Source organism: Tachypleus tridentatus, chromosome 10 (assembly GCF_004210375.1).
Source record: "Tachypleus tridentatus isolate NWPU-2018 chromosome 10, ASM421037v1, whole genome shotgun sequence".
NCBI lineage: Eukaryota > Metazoa > Arthropoda > Merostomata > Xiphosura > Limulidae > Tachypleus > Tachypleus tridentatus.
The window spans coordinates 31,921,358-31,943,873 of NC_134834.1; the positions used below are offsets into that span (position 1 = coordinate 31,921,358).

Sequence of the window (22,516 nt, forward strand, 5' to 3'; positions counted from 1 at the left end):
TCGAATCCAAATATGTATTTAGATTAAATTTGAGGAGAACTGTCCCTTACCAACATTCCATCTTGTGTACAGTTTTCGTGTACATCGACCTGTTAGTATCTGAGACGTGCATGGAAACACACACACACACGGACAATATCCTTGCAAGGATAGAATAGCACAAAGAAGAAATCGAAGATTTTTGGCACAGTGGAACATAATGCTTTTTAGGTACTTAAGCTGACTACTTTCGATAACATAGTTACTGTCATCAGGGCTGTGATGTAAAACCCAGTCGGCTTAACAAAATAATAAAGCTTTACAGGTTTCAACATGGAAAGCTGATGAGCTTGTCATCAACCAATAGGTCTAAAAATTGTGATAAAAACCACGTAAAGTACAGATGTTTTCATTTTTATTCCACGTGTCTCTTAACCTATTCATTTCCGTATAGATTGTAAACATTTCAGATCTATCTTCTATTTCCCACAAATATCTGCCCAAAGAGGCTTTTCTTTATTACCAGAACTTGTCAGTTGGATTGGAAGATGAGAAACAAAAGAAATGAAAGAAATTCCCTGAAAAGCTGTTCGTATAACGTAATCAAAATAGAAATTAACTCGGAAAGATTTTTGTATTTGTTAACGTATTCACAATAACTGATAATATAAAATTCCTACATAATTAACTAAACTACTTGTAATAAGTGGTTAATTTTATAGCACAAATGTTATTTTCTAATATACTACCTTTACTTGGAGCGTTCCAGAAGATGAAAATGAGACGCTCATTGGGAACATTGAAAATTGTTGAGTGGTTTCCACTTGTACCGGAAGTTGTAGACTTTGTCCATTTCCGCCACTAGGAGCATCCCCCAAGTCGAGGGATCGTGACTTTTTAGGCAGACGGACCTTAGTTGGAGAAGATTTCTAAACACACAGATAGAATGAGATTGAGTTTAATTCAAGTAACCCAGGCTAAGTAGAAACAACTGGTTTCACACAACAGAAACTTACCGTGCTTCAATAATAGGATCAATTGCTTTTACACAATAACAATACAATAGTAGAAATAATTGATTTCACACAATTGAAACTTTGTCTAGTAGAGTAAGAGAAAGAACTGGCTTTACACTAAAGAAACTTAGTCTTGTACAAAAGTAAAAACGATTGGTTTTACGCATTAGAAATTTAAACTGTTATTACAATAGAAAAGTTGATTTTCTGCAACAGTACCTTAGCATGATATAGTAGTAGAATCAACTCCACAAAAACATATTCTGATACAGAAGTGGTTTATTTTACACAGTAGGAACTTAAACAACAAAACTGCTTCAAACAGGCTGAGTAACTAATTATAGTTATGAATTTTTCAGCTGTCCTTCACTAAAGACAGATCTCTAATATATATTTCCACAAAAACAAGATTCAGAACTGACGATGGTCTGCACGTTACAGGGGGCTGGCACGTGGTTTAAATATATAGAGTATGTTATAGACTGTAACAAGTAACATAGAATGCACAAGTTAAGATTGCGTAAATAACCAATAATTCTAAAGACCTGATGCAAGTTACAGTAAAACAGAGATGTTGATGTAAGTAACAACAAAAAACAACAAAACCAGATGTAATTGTCTTCCCTACTGTGTTGAAAACAAAGATTAGATCATTCGTTTCATATCATTGAGGTGACGACAAAACAGAAGTCTAGTGAATATCCCTACCGTGATGCTATAATTTCATATTTATTCATCATATTAAACATAACAACAAGCGTTTGAATTTCAATCTAAAAAAAATAATCGAACTTTCGAAAGTCATGTTGTTGCATATATGCAATGTATACACGTATGTATATATAGGCATTTTCAGTTCAATAAATATTTGGTAAAAGGATCTTCATCGTGTAATATACAAACCTCAGTTGTGACATCCGTTTCATGGTGTCCACCAGGGGATGAAGCCTTGTTCCCCATGACAGTCTTCCCACTTAGCGGCTGGAACGAAAATTAATTTGTCAAACATTTTTCATCGCGAGTAATCTACAATTATAATAATTATTATTTACCTGACAATTATACGCTGCGCTAAACGATACCGTGTACACATAAATAAAGATTGAATTTTTTTCTGTATTTTTGTTAAAACCATAAAGTCAAATAATTCAACGCAACGATGAACTAATCGAAAAAACCAACAAAAATTATTGTGGAAAAACTGTGCCAATAACAAAACGGAAACTTATAAACCAGTTTTCAGATACATAGAAAAAGTATAATTTTAAACAAAAATATTTGCGATAACTAGCACATTTTTTGTTGTTAGAGCGGTTAGTTCTCTCACATATATTTGGTTGTGCTTATTATTATATACATGCATATAGCGAGGGAGAATACAAAAATCTACTGTTGTTACTCACGAAAATGAATCTTAAAACATTCGAACACATCGCACTAATGAATTCCTTACGTAATTACCTGACACGAATAGAAATTACTATGCGCACTCGACAAGCTTATCAGATTTGCTGCACAACAGTAGCGAAGTCTAGTTTTCAAATCTCCCTTCATTCATCCTTGTTATAAATATATATATATATATATATAGAGAGAGAGAGAGGGTACAGTTGCGTAGGAGTGTAGCTTTAGTTTCACACCAGGGTTTTTCCAAGCTGATTTTCTAGCTTCTTCTTTCTCTAGGGAATACATCTGACGTAGGAACAAAAATAATCAATGATTAATTACCTATTAACATATTAATTTTAGTAACACCAGGCCGAGAATCGTCGAAGTTTTCCCAAAAATATCGAGCTAATCACGTTTGGGCTTCTCGATAATGTACAAGTTGAGCAACGAAGGCTTATGGTGAATGCTGTATACGTTTATTCAGAAGAAAGATTTTATAAGAAGTATGTGTCATTTGCGTTAAAAAAATCTTAAATTAAGTAGGTTTTGTTTTTTCTCTCACAAGTAAAAAGTGAATAAGTGAAGACAATAAGTGATGTGATCAGACATTTGCTGGGATTCATCAAACATTGGCCCGGCATGGCCAAGCGCGTAAGGCGCGCGACTCGTAATCCGAGGGTCGCGGGTTCGCGCCGGCGTCGCGTCAAACATGCTCGCCCTCCCAGCCGTGGAGGCGTTATAATGTGACGGTCAATCCCACTTTTCGTTGGTAAAAGAGTAGCCCAAGAGTTGGCAGTGGGTGGTGATGACTAGCTGCCTTCCCTCTAGTCTTACACTGCTAAATTAGGGACGGCTAGCACAGATAGCCCTCGAGTAGCTTTGTGCGAAATTCCAAAAAAACAAAAACAATCATCAAACATTAAACATTAAGTTTAAGGACTTGCAATAAAAAATATGGGGTTCAATTCCACACTCTAGACAGAACGTAGATAATCCATTGCGTAGCTTTGTGCTAAAACCGTAACAACAATTTAATGGAACAACACAAATACTAAATCTAATCTAACGACGATAATGTGTTTTTGTTTCGTACACATATCTAACATATTTGTTTCACAAATCTAACTATTCCAACAGGCTGAAACATTTTTCACAGCCCGAGCTCGGGCGTATAAATCGAAAATAATTTCATTATTTTTAAGATGTGAAAAATAAATTCTAGGCAGAAAGCGTTAGTATCAGTAGTATCATAAAGACATGGATTATAGCTCCAAATCAGTAGCATCGTAAAGACATAGGATGGGTTTGTTTGGTTGGTTGAAGTTAATCACAAAGCTATACAATGGGTGAGCTGTGCTCTGCTCATTACGGGTATCTAAACCATTTTGCTAGCGTTGTAGGTCAGGTGTGCCACTCGGGGACATCACGTCAAAGACCCCTATAGTTCAGACATAGTATTTCCTAATTTTGAGCTACTATCTATAAAGAAGAGAGACAGCTCTTAAAATTCGCTACTAAAGGTTTCGTACAACTCTTCGAACCCAATAACGGGTCCATGTTAAAAACGCGAAATCTGTTCAGTTGAATCACGTCTTACACATAACAAGTTAAGCACCAGGTTACGCCTGCCTAAAAATAAAAAAGGGACATTTTTACTGAAACTAACATCCCTGACATACACATGGTCAGTTTGGTATTGTGCTGATGACGCGACAAGTCAAGTTCAATTGATTGTTGGCCAATATTATAAATCACAAATTATTTTCACTAACAGAAAATATTCGCTCTCCACAGCTGCAGGGTTCAAAGCCACCCCTCCTAATGATTCTCAGATTTATACCAATAAAAAATCTTCCATTATCTACAATTACTTCTATAGTTGAGTCCCCTACCCCCAAGCCCGGCATGGCCAAGAGTGTTAAGGCGTGCGACTCGTAATTTGAGGGTCGCGGGTTCGCATCCCCGTCGCGCCAAACATGCTCGCCCTTTCAGTCGTGGGGGCGATATAATGTGACGGTCAATCCCACTATTCGTTGGTAAAAGAATAGCCCAAGAGTTGGCAGTGAGTGGTGATGACTAGCTGCCTTCCCTCTAGTCTTACACTGCAAAATTAGGGACGGCTAGCACAGATAGCCCTCGAGTAGCTTTGTGCGAAATTCACAAAACAAGCAAACCCAATAAAAACCCGTTAGGATGTTCCCCTCTGTCCCACTAATTTTTCAATGGGGGTATGAATAGTTAAAAAAAAATGACGCCCTTTGGATCCAGAGAGGGGACCAGAAGCACAAAATGTAAAATCAGATTCAGGTTTCGAATCCCTGAAAGTCTACTATTAGACTCCGTCATGTCTGGTGATTTTTCAAGGGTATCTTAGCTCCCTTGATAGGAGAGCTATTCTATATAAATAAAGCCCCTTTAAGTTCACCTGCCTTTTTTTTTTCTCAGAAAACTCTTAATTCTGATCAAGTTATATCAATTTTCAATTGTGGCAGAAGTCTTCTAACTGAGATGCGAAACTACTTCTTCATCAAATTCAAGAAGATGCAGTCTGGGATTTTATGAAATGGAATTTCTTTGTAAGTTTCAAAACAAATTTATGGATTGGTACATGGTCTAATGCTCCGACACCTCTTGAAAGTTTCAGAATATACATACATTGTATATTACTCCATTCAATGGTCATTTTCAAGAGTTTCAGTGTACCTATATACTGGTTTGTGAAATAAACAAAAATGTGGGGGATCTCCCCATGTGCTCTCCCCAGCAGCGTCAGCCACTGGTATGACTTGACATCCTTCACTTTGTCATAATCTGGAAAAAAATGCTTGTGATACTATTTTCTACTTTAATCTACGCAAATATTTCTTTTGATACTGAATACTATTATTCTGTATAAATATTTCTTTTGATACTGAATACTATTAATCTGTATAAATATTTCTTTTGATACTGAATACTATTAATCTGTATCAATATTTCTTTTGATACTGAATACTATTAATCTGTATCAATATTTCTTTTGATACTGAATACTATTAATCTGTATAAATATTTCTTTTGATACTAAATCCTACTTTAATATAACTTGTGTAAATATTTTTGATACTAAATCCTATTTTAATCAGTGGAAATATTTCTTTTAATACTAAATCTTACTTTAATCTGTGTAAATATTTCTTTTAATACTAAATTCTACTTTAATCTGGTAAATACTAGGATGTCGCAATAGTTTTTAACAGGTGCTGCACTCAAACAAACACACGACACATCGACTCAGTACTGTAGTTGTTAGGCCTGGCATGGTCAAATGACTAGGACGCTAGACTCGCAATCTGAGGGTCACAAACATGCTCGCCCTTTCATCCATGACGGCGTTATAATGTGACGCTCAACACTTCTATTCGTTGGTAAAAGAGTAGCCCAAGAGTTGGCGATGGATGGTGGTGACTAGCTGTCTTTCCTTTAGTCTTTCACTGCTAAATTAAGAACGGCTAGTGTTGATAGCCCTCGTGTAGCTTTGTACGAAATCCAAACGAAACCTAAGTTGTAATCGTTGCTGTTACGTCAAATAACTGTAAAATTATTCGTTCATTACAGTAAACTAACAGAGCAAATAAGAGCAGTGAATTCATATTCTGAATAAAATAGTAAAAAATTAAAATATTAACTGATAAGTAACAAATAACAACTATTAATTTTCTACATAATATTCACTAGATCGAATCTGGCTTTTCAGTAAGCAGTAATGTACGGCACAAATTCTTCTTAGTGAAATACGTGATATATGATGATATGGTTTATATTATAAAAAACGACGGATGCTTACAATCAATATATTAAGAAAATAATTGTTTTCTACGCATTATGACGCTGTCATAGTTTAGTATAGGCGTTCATATTTTCAACTTAAACGGCACCTTATGTGACTCGTGAGCTAAATGATCAAGTCAGAGACCCAAAATGTCAGGACATAGTCACATCTAGTGTAGGGCTGCTGGCTGGATAGGAAACCGGCCTGTCCGGTCTCTATTGATCGAAAAGTAGGAGTAACTGTAACCGTTAGAGCGCAGGGCCAGTAGCTAATACAAAAGTGCACTGCAAAAACGCGTTTCACACTTTGGGACAATAGATGTGTTATACGAATGGCGTCAGATTTCACTGTTTAATCAGACAAGAGTGACGCAAAATTTGACGGTCGGTGCTGTTAACTAGCTTACTGTTGGTCTAACACTTCAAACTTACGATCGTCTATCTCAAACTATGTAACTCAGCAACTTGTAACGCTTTACAGTTGTTAGTGCGAGAGTGTTCAGCGACACAGCATGGGCTCGAACATCGGGCCATAAGATACTCAGTTGAACAAGTGAGCTTGTAGGTCATGTCCTGCCCATTTGAAACTACACTAGTTTCTAAGTTAACTGTATTTTTCTCTGTGTTATATATGAGCAATTTATGTCACCTCCCCACCTCAACGGCAAGCTAAAGGATTAATAATACTAAGATTCGACGTGCGATCCATGCAGGCAGTGGCTACAGCATAATTCCTCCCCCCTTTCTTCTGATATTAATTTAGTGATTCTTCCTTCTTAAAATGTTAAATGTTTTGTTTAAATCTGTATGGAGATTTATAACTATATGGGTACAAGTTGAACTGTTTGGTTTACCTGAAGTTTCGTTTTGTGTTTACAGATTTCTGTGGCCCGGCATAGCCAGGTGTGTTAAGGCGTTCGACTCGTCACCTGAGGGTCGCGAGTTCGAAAACCCGTCACATCAAACATGATCGCCCTTTCAGCCGTGGAGGTATTATAATGTGACGGTAAATTCCACTATTCGTTGGTAAAAGGGTTGGCGGTGGGTGGTGATGACTAGCTGCCTTCCCTCTAGTCTTACACTGCTAAATTAGGGACGGCTAGCGCAGATTGCCTTCGTGTAGCTTTGCGCGAAATTTAAAAAAACAACAAAACAGATTCTTATACAGGGTAAGGCATAAGGTTAGTACTAAAGACAAACAGTTCGAAAATAATTGAAAACAATTATATCAAATTGATATATCAAATATATCAAATTGAAAACAATTTGATTATTGTTTATAATGTTTTAAGACGGCTTGACCGGTACCCATGACAACCGAAGCTTGTCGAAGCGTTATTTATACAAATGTAGATAGTTTTTTTCGTTACCCATTCAGGACCTATTCCCACTTTATTTTCTAAAAAAGTGGGTTATTTGTCATCAAATCTTAATTATTGTTTGTTTTGGAGTAAGACGTTATCATGGTCTAAATGAAACAACTGTATAGAGACTTTTCCCCTCCCTGTGTGAAGTATTATTAATAATACCTTGTAAGGTTCAACTAAGTAACATGAACTAGAAGATCAAGCCTAGCGATTTCACAATCCAGTTGTATGATCATTTGAATCCATTGATTAGTTTAGTGATATATCCAGAATCTCCAGTATCTTTAAACATGTTCATAAAGTGTTTAGTAAATACGTGACCTTCTTATTCATGTATAAATAAGGCGTCGAACCTGATCTTTTTGTAGCACAGTAGAAACATCAAGTTCACTGTGGAAATATGCCCCATTCCATTTTATGATCATAAACAGTGTCTGTCAAGAAGATAGTTTACGATTACAATAAATCATGGTTGTCACATCACATACACGTGTTTGCGTGTCTGGAGAGGTAGGGAGTTGGGAGTGAGAAAGTATTTAATAATGTTGTTTTTGAAGCTGATATAAAGGGTGTCATATAAAAACTCTTTGACAGATTTATTGTTACTACTTGTACAATCGGATCACGAAATAGTAATTATTTCAAAACTGCCAGATCACGAAGGAATGTCTCAAAACTAGGAATGCTCTAGGACTTCGTCAGACTAGTGAACTGGTAAATTATATCCATGAACTAATTTACATAATTTATAAATAAATAGGCGTACTCATACAAGGAGGAGGAGCAAACATTATGTCTTCTTTCCCAAATCAGTGACTCATTTATTCGCAGACAAAGGTTATAAACTGACACTGATGGCTAAAAATGAGTAATCGAAAAGATAAAATAAATAAATCAAGGTTCATCAACAGCAATCCGAGTAAGTACATCTTTAATCTGCTTTCTTTAAAATTAATTGTGTTCGAATGTCATCCCTACTTAGCGTCATATCTTGACCATCACTATATCACAATAGGGGCCCGGCATGGCCAAGTGTGTTAAGGCGTTCGACTCGTAATCCGAGGGTCGCAACAAACATGCTCGCCCTTTCAGCCGTGGGGGCGTTATAATTTTACGGTCAATCCCACTATTCGTTGACAAAAGAGTAGCCCAAGAGTTGGCGATGGGTGGTGATGACTAGCTGCCTTCCCTCTAGTCTTACACTGCTAAATTAGGGACGGCTAGCGCAGATATCCCTCAAGTAGCTTTGCGCGAAATGTAAAACAAACAATATCACAATAGACCCAAAATGCTACTTTAATTATACAAATTATCAAAGGTAAAATGCTCTCTGTGTTTTCCATCTGATGGCAATCTCGACTCCTTTCCACTCTCGTTTCTGTTCTCAATGATTTTGATTCAGAGATCTGTGAAGTAATATTAATATTGAAAAGTCTTGACAAATAAAGTAAAACATATCTTTAGGACAAAAAAAAACAACTTACCAAACTGTTTTAACGATACATTTATTTTCTGAATATGCTTTAAGAATGTCGCAAGTATCTTAGCTAACAAACTCAACCCATGTTTGAAAATGACTTGGTTAAATATAGCATCGCTTTGGCTTCAAATTATCACAAGACAAGTGAAAGTTTGATATAAAGTAGAATTATTAAAATGACATCACATCTAATATACCAAAGCTTATCTGGGAGCTTACTACTAAAATCACAGGAGTAAATATTCATAAAATAAATTAACACTATAGTATGAACATATATATACATTTGTACACACAACTAAAACTAAGCTCCATTTATAGAACTTAAATGTTTCGGGCTCGAATACCAAGATTAGACTCTTTCATTTTGTCATACGTAAATAACTGGTTTAGTTATGAATCTACTATGGTAATCAGTATTTTTTTTAACCTCCTGAGGAAACAACAAAGCGAAACTTCGAGCAAAGGTGTTATTTTTTAAACTAATTTTTAACTTACCTTCCACAACACCGGTTCTGGTGATTTCCTATGTAACTTTTTTGCTCTATTCGTTGGACCATTATTATTTTTACTACTGGAAATGGGCAAAAATCGTCTGAAATAACAGATATACATATCTCAGAAGTGTTACATGCGCTGTAATTCATTGGAAGCAATCTCAAATCTCACAGGTGTGAAATAAAAAGAATTATAATTCTATAAAACCAAAAAGCCTACTTGTTTACATATCTTGGATTTTATACATTCCATTACACTGAATAATTCTAAGCATTTTCGTATCACAGCACTCACTGTGAACAGTTGAGTGAAATAATTCATTTTTTGCATAAAATACTTAAAACACAGCAGTTAAACAAATGGATATCTGCAGGACATATTACACAGTAGGCAAGATGACGAAATGATATAAAAGCAATAAATAAGGAGAAACAAAATAGATAATCCAGGGAGGTAGGTGTCCCCCTTGCAGATGCCTGTGTTTAATAAGGAAGATTAAATTTCTCTGTATGTGACTATCGTATGTTATTTGGTTGCCATCTGGGGGTGAAACATTTTGGCTTAGAGATTACCGGCCGAACCACCCAGGGCACAGCGATACGTCTACGGAGTTATACTACTAGAAACTGAGTGTCGATACCCGTGGTGGACAGAGCACAGATAACCCTTTATGGACTTTTATGATTTATAACAAACATCAACAATTACCAGCTGAAATCAAACTAGCTTGGATTAAGACAGTTACAAAAAAAAAGAAACCAAAACTAGAGGAAACACCAAGAAAACAAATACAGCTAATAAGTTTATCTTTAGCGTAAATAATTAACTAAGTTTTAAATAAACATTAGTTGTGAAATAAATGTCCATGCTTCAGGGATTAAGATTTTACCTCTTAAGAAAGCCACAACCAAAAGGTTAATTTTACAAAATAACCTCACAACGTTTCGGATTTCTGGTGTTCGTTTGAAGTTGAGTCTAAAGATACTCAATGGGCTGCTCTCTGTGCTCTGCGTAACACAAGTATCCAAACCCAGTTTCTTGCGTTGTAATTCTGCAGGCTTACCTCTGTACCACTGTGAAGGGGGGCTTCTAATGATGAAATGTATTTTTAATCAACATTTGTGCTGCTTTTGTAATAATTAAAATTCATTATCTACAATCAGATAGTTACAAAACTAATGAATTTCTCAAGTAAGTGGAGTAACTGATAAGGCAAAAATTAATTCCTAAGTATAATGTTATCATTCTTTCTCACATTATTCAAAATGCAATAATTTGTCTGTAATCTATTGTCATCATTCATTTTCATATCATCCAAAATCCAGCATCTTATCTCTTTCAACCTAACATAAATTTTCATAATAGCACTGAAAAACAGGGAAAATTCCATTTTCCTGCATGAACATTCCTTAATTTGTGTTCAATTAATTTCCACCATATTAGAACCATTAAAAAGGATACTAAATAAATAAGTGTTATTAGCTCTACTCGATTATTTTAGGATTCAAAATTAAAGAGTTTTTTTTCCTTCTTTAAATTCCACCTTTTCCTGTTGATCAGTTGTCTCAAAATTAACTTCTTGTCCTCGTTTTCATCATATTTTACAAAACAACAACATTTTCAAATGAAACATATTTCTTAAAAGATATTCAAAAATAAAATATCAAAGATACTTTTACTCTGAAATATTTATGCAGTTATCTTGTACTTAATAGATTGTGGAAATATATTAGGTTTACACCATTAATTGTTTTCTTACCTTAATAAATAGAGATAGCATTAGTTACAATAATATTTTTGTAAACAACACAAGTAAGAGATAATCACAAAACAAGCAACTGTGTTTTTCAATTTTAGTTACAGCTAAGTACACTATTAAGAAAACCAAAAAAGGAATGATAATTCACTAATTAGTATCTCATTGCTGATCAAGTGTTTCTGTACAAATAGAGTCTTAAACTATCTCTCTTAGAAGTTTATATAATTGAATAAGTTGTTGTAGTATCAGTTTTTAAAAATATTCTATTTGTTATTATACACAATTACTGATAATCTTAAATAACATAATATTACTATAAATATATATATAAGTACTCAACTCTGCATCCTTAATCAGGTTTCTATGATTGCTAATTAGTTTTCATCTGTGTATTGATTTTGTCTGATAGATGGGATATCACCAATGCTTTTTAGTGTTATTACCAGACACAATTTCTGTTATTAGTTTAAGGTAATGAGTGGAAATGACAATGGTCTTCATAAAATAATTTTATGGCTTATAATAAGTTCATTATTATTTAATAATACTGATTTTAATTGCCTATGAACAACTAATGCAAATAACATGGCAATATAGTTTTGAAGCTATTTCTTTCATAAATTGATAATATATATGGAGAGAGAGAAAAATATTTTGTGTTATTTGAGTTTAAGATAAGAAATTATAAAATCAAAATCATAAGATCATGTAATGCATAACACCAGATTTAATAAAATAAATCTTCAACTTGTATTATTTATAATTTAGATACTACTTGTATAATATAACATGATTCTCTCAACAATGTTTAAGTTACCACTACTCACACAATAGTTTCTTGTTTAATGAACTACTATAATCATCATTGTTCTGTCAACAATGTTTAAGTTACCACTACTCACACAATAATTTCTTGTTTAATGAACTACTATAATCATCATTGTTCTATCAACAATGTTTAAGTTACCACTACTCACACAATAGTTTCTTGTTTTATGAACGATATAATCATCACTGTTCTATCAACAATGTTTAAGTTACCGCTACTCACATAATAGTTTCTTGTCATATAAACAACAAATTATCATTGTTCTATCAACAATGTTTAAGTTACCACTACTCACATAATAGTTTCTTGTCATATAAACAACAAATTATCATTGTTCTATTAACAATGTTTAAGTTACCACTACTCACACAATAGTTTCTTGTTTTATGAACGATATAATCATCACTGTTCTATCAACAATGTTTAAGTTACCACTACTCACATAATAGTTTCTTGTCATATAAACAACAAATTATCATTGTTCTATTAACAATGTTTAAGTTACCACTACTCACACAATAGTTTCTTGTTTTATGAACGATATAATCATCACTGTTCTATCAACAATGTTTAAGTTACCACTACTCACATTATAGTTTCTTGTCATATAAACAACAAATTATCATTGTTCTATTAACAATGTTTAAGTTACCACTACTCACACAATAGTTTCTTGTTTTATGAACGATATAATCATCACTGTTCTATCAACAATGTTTAAGTTACCACTACTCACATAATAGTTTCTTGTCATATAAACAACAAATTATCATTGTTCTATTAACAATGTTTAAGTTACCACTACTCACACAATAGTTTCTTGTTTTATGAACGATATAATCATCACTGTTCTATCAACAATGTTTAATTTACCACTACTCACATAATAGTTTCTTGTCATATAAACAACAAATTATCATTGTTCTATTAACAATGTTTAAGTTACCACTACTCACACAATAGTTTCTTGTTTTATGAACGATATAATCATCACTGTTCTATCAACAATGTTTAAGTTACCACTACTCACATAATAGTTTCTTGTCATATAAACAACAAATTATCATTGTTCTATTAACAATGTTTAAGTTACCACTACTCACACAATAGTTTCTTGTTTTATGAACGATATAATCATCACTGTTCTATCAACAATGTTTAAGTTACCACTACTCACATAATAGTTTCTTGTCATATAAACAAGAAATTACCATTGTTCTATTAACAATGTTTAAGTTACCACTACTCAATAATAGTTTCTTGTCATATAAACAACAAATTATCATTGTTCTATTAACAATGTTTAAGTTACCACTACTCACATAATAGTTTCTTGTCATATAAACAACAAATTATCATTGTTCTATTAACAATGTTTAAGTTACCACTACTCACACAATAGTTTCTTGTTTTATGAACGATATAATCATCACTGTTCTATCAACAATGTTTAAGTTACCACTACTCACATAATAGTTTCTTGTCATATAAACAACAAATTATCATTGTTCTATTAACAATGTTTAAGTTACCACTACTCACACAATAGTTTTTTGTTTTATGAACAATATAATCATCACTGTTCTGTCAACAATGTTTAAGGTACCACTACTCACATAATAGTTTCTTGTCATATAAACAACAAATTATCATTGTTCTATTAACAATGTTTAAGTTACCACTACTCACACGATAGTTTCTTGTTTAATGAACTACTATAATCATCATTGTTCTGTCAGCAATGTTTACGTTACCACTAGTCACACAATAGTTTCCTGTCCTATGAACAATATAATCATCATTGTTCTATCAACAATGTACCAATCACTCGCAGAGCGTTATACTGTTATATTTAACAGCGTATTTTTAATCTGGGTTTAATATAACAGAGAACTGAAAAATAAACGCGAGTGATGTATATGTTCAGGTGGCCTTTAGCTGTTTACTGTTTCAACTTTCATGTTGCTTGTCGTTATGAAATACTGTAAATAAATCATGTTGCAGAATACTTCTGATTAACGTCAACATCTCTAGAGAAACATACTCAGTTACATGTAAAAAGAGACTTTTTCCCTATAAAAATAGTTTATAGAAAATGTTATATATACTATACTTCAGTGTGTGACTTTCATAATTATTTCATACTTTATAAAGGACCTAGGCACGGCATGGCCAGGTGTGCTAAGGCGTTCGACTCGTAATCTGAGAGTCGCTGACTCGAATCCCCGTCGCACCAAATATGATCCCCCTTTCAGTCGTGGGGGCGTTATAATGTAACGGTCAATCCCACTGTTCGTTGGTAAAAGAGTAGCCCCAGAGTTGGAGGTGGGTGGTGATGACTAGCTGCCTTCCCTCTAGTCTTACACTGCAAAATTAGGGACGGTTAGCACAAATAGTCCTCGAGTAGCTTTGCGCGAAATTCAAAAACAAACAAACATAAAGAAACTACTGCCGTATGTGTTTCCATACTCTTTTATCATTAAAACGTGTTATTGTAGAGTACGACTGTCGTATTTATTTAGAGCTTCATCTAGTCTATAAAGTTAATGCGCATGCCACCAACTGGATTGCTGAACATTTTCTACCTTTATCATAGAATCCAGTTAGAAAACAAATCACACCGTCCTACTTAAGGTTTCTCTCTTATAACACTTGAGAGCTAAGGTTAAGAAATACTGGCGCTCTGATTCCGTGTAATGTCTAGGAACTTTGTGTTTGACCGATTATTCTAACATAACTTTTCGAACGCAAAATAGTGCCACAAGAAGACAGAGCATACTCTTTAAAACAAAGAAGTGTCCAATATTTTGTACTATCTATCAAATAGTGTTAATTTAAGCCTCCACCCTCAGAGTGTAACAGCGGTATGTGTGCAGACTTACAACGTTATAAACCGGGTTTCGTTACCCGTGGTGGGCAGAGCACAGATAGCCCATTGTGTAGCTTTGTGTTTAACTTCAAACAAATAAAACAACATTAATTTAAAGTACTAAATGAAAGATGCCAGTTTCAAGAATTTGATGTTTGTAATGGTTTCTAATGACAACACTTTTTTCTATGTCATTCGAACTGAAATCATTTTACATCTCACACGATTTTTGGCCTATAACCACATATATACTCGTACCAGTAAGAACTATCATGCATTACTCAATTATCTACTATAGACCATAGTATAAAAAACATTAAATATTCATTTTCATGGTTAAAGTTATACATGAAAACATGCAATAAATTTTCCTGTTGTCACATCATCTCTGAATTTTCACAGAGATGCATATCTTTCTTCTTTGATAAAGTTAATATGAAAGGTAAGGCTATTCAAGAAAGAAAGAAAAAAGTTCATATTAAATAATGTTGTCAAAGTTTAAATTAGCCATCGTAGTGTTAAAGAATAGTTTCAACTAATACATTTAACCTTACCGGAAGACTCCCTGGCGCTTAGAACCTAAAACAGTAGAAGATTCACTAAGTCTGGAGTGTTTAGATGTATCTGAAAAATAAAATATATGTTCGCCCTGTTCAAGATATTAAAGTACTTGTAAATATATATTTAAGAAAAAAATCCGAACAAACTCACCAACTGTTATAAGAAGTTGATTAGTTCTAGAAAATAAAACTCACTTCACACCAAAGCCATATATTGGATTTTCTAGCAATGCTAGCGTTTCGTCTCCTCCGTACAGCCAGCAAATACGAGATGTTTCCCATTGAAATTAACCGAGTTTTTACCAGCTGAGCTGAGGTGTGAGACTGCGCAAAACTCAGACCTCGGATAATCATAACATGTGTTTTGGATCTGAACAGATGTGGTTCTTATTTAAGTGGAAACTGGGAGTAAGTTTCAGAACTTAAATCGTCATTTCATACATAATGTTTTTTTAATCAGTAAACAAGTAATTGGACATCCCTATTTTCGATTTTTTTAAAATCAAACTTACGTGAAATTGTAGCACTTATCAGCAATAAAAAAACACTAAAAGAAAATTTTCCAGCCACTACATCAGTATCAAGTTGTCTATAGCACTCACATAGTGTTGTTTTTTTTGTCAACCCTAATAATAGTCATCGATTTCAAACACCTACCACAGCATGTTTGGGCCTTTTGTTTTTTGTTTGTCTGAAGTTAAGCACGAGGCTACAGAAAAGGCTATCTGTGCTCTGCTCACCACCGGTATCAAAACCCAGTTCTTAGCGTTGTAAATCCGCAGATATTACGTTGTCCCACTGGGAAGCAGAGGCCTTTTTAACCTAATGTGAAACTCCTGTACTGCGACACTAAATACGCAAGTAGTTATTAGTGTGTCCTGCATAAAGAGCCCAGATAAGCTATTGTCACTATACAATCTTCACAGATTCTAAGCAAGGCGTTGGTTATTAGTGTAGAGACTTCACAGGACCGGGGCAAGGCGTTAGTTAATAGGTAAGCTATTAGTTATTAATGCACAATCTTTGTTATACTCAATAAGTTATTAAGTATTAGTGTACAGTCCTCAAGAACCTTGGGTAAGCCTTCACAGATCTTGAATAAGCCATCAGTTTCTAAACTTAGGATTCGAAGACTTCGAAGTAATTAATTAGAAGTGTACTTATATAGTCGGAAAGTTTAATGATTTTCCCAGAAGAGGGCCAAGGGCTGCCTGGAGGGGTTATCTGTTCTAACTACCCGCGCCATTACATAGTAGTGTATTGTCTGTCAGTCAGTCAGTAAACGCTAAAATAACGTCACGTAAGAGTTGCTTAATGCGTCGCGACCTTAGTAAACCGTGCGCATGCCATGAATCACGAGAAGAATTATACATTCTGTAGGCTAAAGCACAGCATTACATACGAACTTCAAAGGTAAAAAGTAAAAATAGTTTTCACTTTTCCTTTTGGTTTTATTTACTCTTGAAAAGAACACTTTTGAGGACTCCGCAGAAATAAATCTGTTTGGTAAAATAATTTTTCTCCTCGTCTTCAATCTGAAAAGCTACACCTGAATGAAGCTGTTAAGTAAAAAATTTCTTCAGATGCTTAAATAATAGACGAATCAGCACTTTCACGAAGTTAATGTGCTTTTCTTTTAATATTTATTTTCTGAAATTGTTTCCGCGTTCCTTGATTAAAATATATTTGTTCCACATTCTTAATGCTTTATGTTCTTCCTAATCATAATTATCAAGTTAAAGATGACTTAAGGTTGTCCGCAAATATATTTTTGTATACAACAGGAAAAGGACGCTTTGGCCAAATAAACAGAAGACCTGAGCGAGTACCAGATAAATTCGAGTGATTAGCAGATCAGTTATGAGAGGTTAAACATCTTAGCAAAAACGTATTTGTGTTTATGATGAAGATATTAAAGCTACCGTCTCCGATTTTGACCTGTTGAAGAGTGTGTTTGTGTGTGTGTTTTTTTTTATAGCAAAGCCACATCGGGCTACCTGCTGAGCCCATCAAAGGGAATCGAGTCCTTGATTTTAGCGATGTAAATCCGCAGACTTACCGCTGTACTAGCGGGGAGCTGGAGAAGAGAGAGTAGGCAACCAGTCAACAGCCGCGTATCATTCACCATCCTTACTAAGGAATTGACTCTTACTTTTGTAACTGACCTATAGCTTAAAGTTAGGGGGAGTGTTGTGATATCACAGGGATTCGAACACCGTTGGTCAGTCCCGAAATCAAGGGGGTTAACTTTCGCTCTAATAAGGTCAAAGCCTGGATTGTTTTTCTAAATGTGTCATAACATTCGCGATTTAGTTTTTTGCTTCAAAGTTTAGTTTGTTCTTTGAAACAAAAATCTAAATCGCGAATGCTACGCTTAAAGTGGGGGGGAGCTTTGTGATATCACAGGGATACGAACACCATTCGTCACTCCCTACATACAGAGCTCTACCACAGGATCAACTCTCACCCTAGTAAGGTCAAAATCTGGATTATTTTTCTAAATGTAATATTCGCTCTTCAGATTTTTGCTTAAAAGTTTAGTTTGTTCTTTGAAACATATACCACATACATATAATGAAAACTCTTTTTAACTTCGGAAGGATACATTGTTTAATAGATTTCGCTGCTGATCCAGTGAATAACGTTTATGAGTCTCTTTTTTTAAGTTATCTTGTTTATGTGTAAAAATTAGGTTGACTTTCTTTCCTACCTCTGGCGGCGAATAACAGTTGCCCAATAAAAAAGAAAAGTATTGCAGCGTATCACCAGATAATAAAAAACAATATTCAAATGTTTTAATAAGAATATTATTATTCAACACATCAAAATTTAAAACTATTTTGTCCGTTTTTGTAAAAATAAATATTGGTCTTTACATATAAGTGTATATTTGTTTCTTTGATAAATTTCGTGCAAACCTACTCGAAGATTGTCTGCGCTAGCCGTCTCTAATTTAAGCCTCCCAGAGACATAGAGGTAGTATGTCTGCGTACTCACACTACGAAAAAAGGTGGGTTTCGAAACCCTTGGTCAGCAGAGCACAGATAGACTATTGTGTAGCTTTGTGCTTATGAGACTCTAAATAGCAAAAGACAAATGTTTTTAATTGTCAAATATAGCCCTTATCAGACTCTAAATACCGCAAAAATAATGTTTTTAATGGTCAAGCATAGCTCTTATCACGCTGTAATTATCATAACACTAAGGTATTTAATTGTCAATGATAGTCCTTATCAAAATCTAAATATCACAATGCTGATATTTTTAATTGTCAAGAAAAATACTTCTCAGACTTCAAATATCACGAGACTGATGTTTAAAATGTCAAGGATAGTTGTTATGAGATTCTAAATATCACAAGAACAATGTTTTTAATTTTCAAGTATAGTTCATATGAGTCTCTAAATATCACAAGTGTAATATTTTTTAATTGTGAAGTATAGTCCTTATCCGACCCTAAGTATCACTATAATAATGTATTTAAATGAACGGTATAATCCTATTCACCTTCTCAGGATAGGATAGGATAGGGATAATGTTTCTAAATGCCAGATATAACTCTTATCAGACTCTTAAAATTCTAAGAAACAATGTTCCTTATTGTAAGGTATAGTCCTTATCAGACTCTAAATATCACAACACTAATGTTTTTAAATGTCAAGTATAGTCCTTATCACACGCTAAATATTACAAGAATAACCTTTTTAATTTCAAATATACTTCTTATCTTATTCTAAATATCAGAAGAATATTGTTTTTATTTCTCATATACAGTCCTAATCAGAAACTAAATATCGCAAGAATAATGTTTTTTAATTGTGAAGTTTAGTCGTTATCCGACTCTAAAATCGAAATAATAATGTTTTAATTGTCAAGTATAGCCCTTATCAAACTTTAAACATTACAAGGCCAATGTTTTTAATTGTGGAATATAGTCGTTATCAGACTTTAAATATCACAATAATAATGTTTTTAGTGGTCAAGTATAGTCCTTATCCGACTCTAAGAATCACTATAATAATGTATTTAAATGTGTGGTATAGTCCTTATGACACTCTTAAAATGATAGGGATAATCTTTCTAATTGTCAGATATAATCGTTATCAGTCTCTTAAAACTCTAGAAAATAATGTTCCTTATGATAAGGTACAGTCCTTATCAATCTCTATATATCACAAGGCTAATGTTTCCAATTGTTAAGTATAGTCCATACCAGAATCTAAATATCACAGGAATAATGTTTCTAATTTCAAATATAGTTCTTATGAGATTCTAAATATCACAAGAATAATGTTTTAATTGTTAAGTACAGTTCTTATCACACTCTAAATATCACAAAAATATTTCTAATTCTCAAGTATATTCCTAACCCGACTCTAAATATCACAAGAATAATGTTTTAATTTTCAAGTGTAGTTCAGTTCTTATGAGATTCTAAATATCACGAGACTGATGTTTTTATTTCAAATGTAGTTTCCATCATAATTTATATATGACGAGACTAATGTTTTTAATTGTCAATTATAGTCCTTATAAGACTCTAAATATCACAAGAATACTGTTTTTAATTTTCGAGTATAGTATTTATGAGACTCTAAATAACGCAAAAATAGTGTTTTTAATTGTCAAGTATAGTCCTTATAAGACTCTAAATATCACAAGAATACTGTTTTTAATTCTCAAGTATAATCCTTATCAGACTCCAAATATCACAAATCTAATGTTTTTAATTGTCAAGTACAGACCTTATCAGATTCTAAATATCATAAAAATGTTTTTAATTTCAAGTATAGTTCTTATTAGATTCTAAATATCACAAGAATAATGTTTTTAATATCAAATATACTTCTTATTAGATTCCAATTATCACAAGAATAATGTTCTTATTTGTCAAGTGTAGTCCTTATCAGACTTTAAATATCACAAGACTGGTGTTTCTAATTCTCAAGTACAGTTCTTATCAGACAGTAAATATCACAAGAATAGTTATTATAATTGTCAAAATAGTTCTTATTAGATTCTAAATATCACAAGAATAATATTATAATTGTCAAAATAGTTCTTATTAGATTCTAAATATCACAAGAATAATGTTCTTATTTGTCAAGTATAGTCCTTATCAGACTCTTAGAACCATAACAATAAAGTTTCCAATTATCAGGTATGTTCGTTATGAGACTCTAAAAATCACAAGAATGGTGTAATTTATTTTCACTTATCATCCTATTAAGAATTAAAAAAAAAACTGTAATGGTATTTTATTGCCTCCTATAATCATTGTTATTTTCTTAAACACCATAAAAATAGTATTAGGGCTACGTACCCTCCTTATAAATCTTTTTACATATAAAATATGTTGTTACCCTTATTGCTACCATAACTTTAGTTTTGAGTACTATCTTTGCCCCTCTCATAAATCATGTCAATGCTGTTATTATGTTATATTATTATACCTCCCTCTTGCAGTTTATTTACGAAACATATTATTGTTAAATATACTCGCTATCTGTGTATCTACCGTATAACTACAATATTGATCATTTTTGTCACGTAAAATGTTACGTACATTTCTATAAGGAAACAGTTATAATGTCATTTATATTATTAAGTATTATCTTACAAATCTCTTTGTTTCATCGTTTCTCAATCACATGTCCGTCACAACCACCTTGCTATTCGGTAGGATTTCAGGAAAACGAACAAAAACGGACAAGACATTCGTATGCAATTAACGTATTTTCGTTATACTTGTATTTTAGTCGTCCGCGTCAGTTGAGAGAAGCAGCCAGCCGGCCTTTGGTACCAAAAAAGTGAAAAAACAAAAAACAAATGCAGTCGTATTTGTTCAATTAACAGTTCATAATGTCGTATCGGGCACACGCAAAACGGTAAAGTTACTTTAATAGATATCAAAATTTATTTAATATTACATATAAACCTGTTAAGTTTTTAATAAAGTAAGAACTACTTGCAAAGATTAAAAAACAACAACTAAACGCTTAGTAAATATATTAATCTCAACAAGAATTAGAAAATATCCATTGATTGAAAACGATATGAAAATATAATCCCTTCTGAACGATTCCTCTTTCATGGTGTAATATATGATACAAACTATTTCGAAACTCACTATTCCTATAAATGGTATCCCAATTTTCCGTGAAAAACAATTAAAACATGCCATTCTTAATATGAATGTTTAAACCTAACATAATTTTAATATGTTAAATATTGCGATTTTTTGTGAAATTTAATTGACAAAAAACACGTTCTTCCCATAGACTCATTAGAGAAAATAAAATTAGAAACAATAACATTTCCACCAAGAGATGCAAGCAAAACTTTGTTTAATTTACAAATTAACACCACAATACTTTAAATGTTGCGGACGTCCTGATTAACCTACCTCTTACATCAGAAGTCAAATTATGTTGACGTTGAAGTAATATCAAACATTCATTTTCTTTAGTTTTCTCTCAGTAAAAAACCCTGTCTTTGTCGCTGTTCTGTCGCCCTAGTAGTCTTGAAACCCAGCCATCGAAATCCACTAGTGATGACTGCGGGTCTGAGAGGAAACACAATTCGCATTGCAGCTCTATCTAGCGCTATCTTTCTCTCTCTCTCTCTCATTTACCTTCTCTCTCTACTTTAAAACCTGGCTTCTCCAATCGATCGGCGAGGAACGTCAGGCCTGGCGCTAGTGCCCGATTACAAGCGTGCAGCAAGGCGGGCTCACTGCAGTCATCTTAAAGAGGTATCGATTGTTGAAACCATCTTGAGAATAAAATGTGATTTTTCTGAGCAAGGATTTAGCAAGCAGATCTCTACTTGCCTTTCACTGAGGCGACAGAACCTAACTAGCTCGTGGGCGTTTCTCCTCCTAATGTTGTATACATTTTCCAATCTGTGATAGCATAAACAAAATTGATCACATAATGTTCTAGCGTGGGAAATCAGAAA

At 33.5% G+C, this 22,516-nt stretch overlaps 1 protein-coding gene across 8 annotated transcripts in view; it reads right to left on the reverse strand.

The window, feature by feature from the left end:
- LOC143229002 (rho guanine nucleotide exchange factor 25-like) overlaps nt 1–22,516 on the reverse strand; it is a 76,346-nt gene that overhangs the window by 21,845 nt on the left and 31,985 nt on the right. For 3 of the 8 annotated variants that reach the window (XM_076460606.1, XM_076460603.1, XM_076460611.1), the window contains exons 2-5: nt 15,551–15,620; nt 9,540–9,636; nt 1,899–1,976; nt 729–908 (exon numbers count right to left, since the gene is read on the reverse strand). In XM_076460606.1, coding sequence (XP_076316721.1) covers nt 729–908; nt 1,899–1,955 — 237 coding nt within the window. In that variant the 5' untranslated portion in view covers nt 1,956–1,976; nt 9,540–9,636; nt 15,551–15,620. Of the gene's footprint in view, nt 1–728; nt 909–1,898; nt 1,977–9,539; nt 9,637–15,550; nt 15,621–21,176; nt 21,351–21,962; nt 22,426–22,516 lie in introns of those variants that run through there. The other 5 variants (XM_076460605.1, XM_076460610.1, XM_076460604.1 and 2 more) reach the window with 5 other exon arrangements.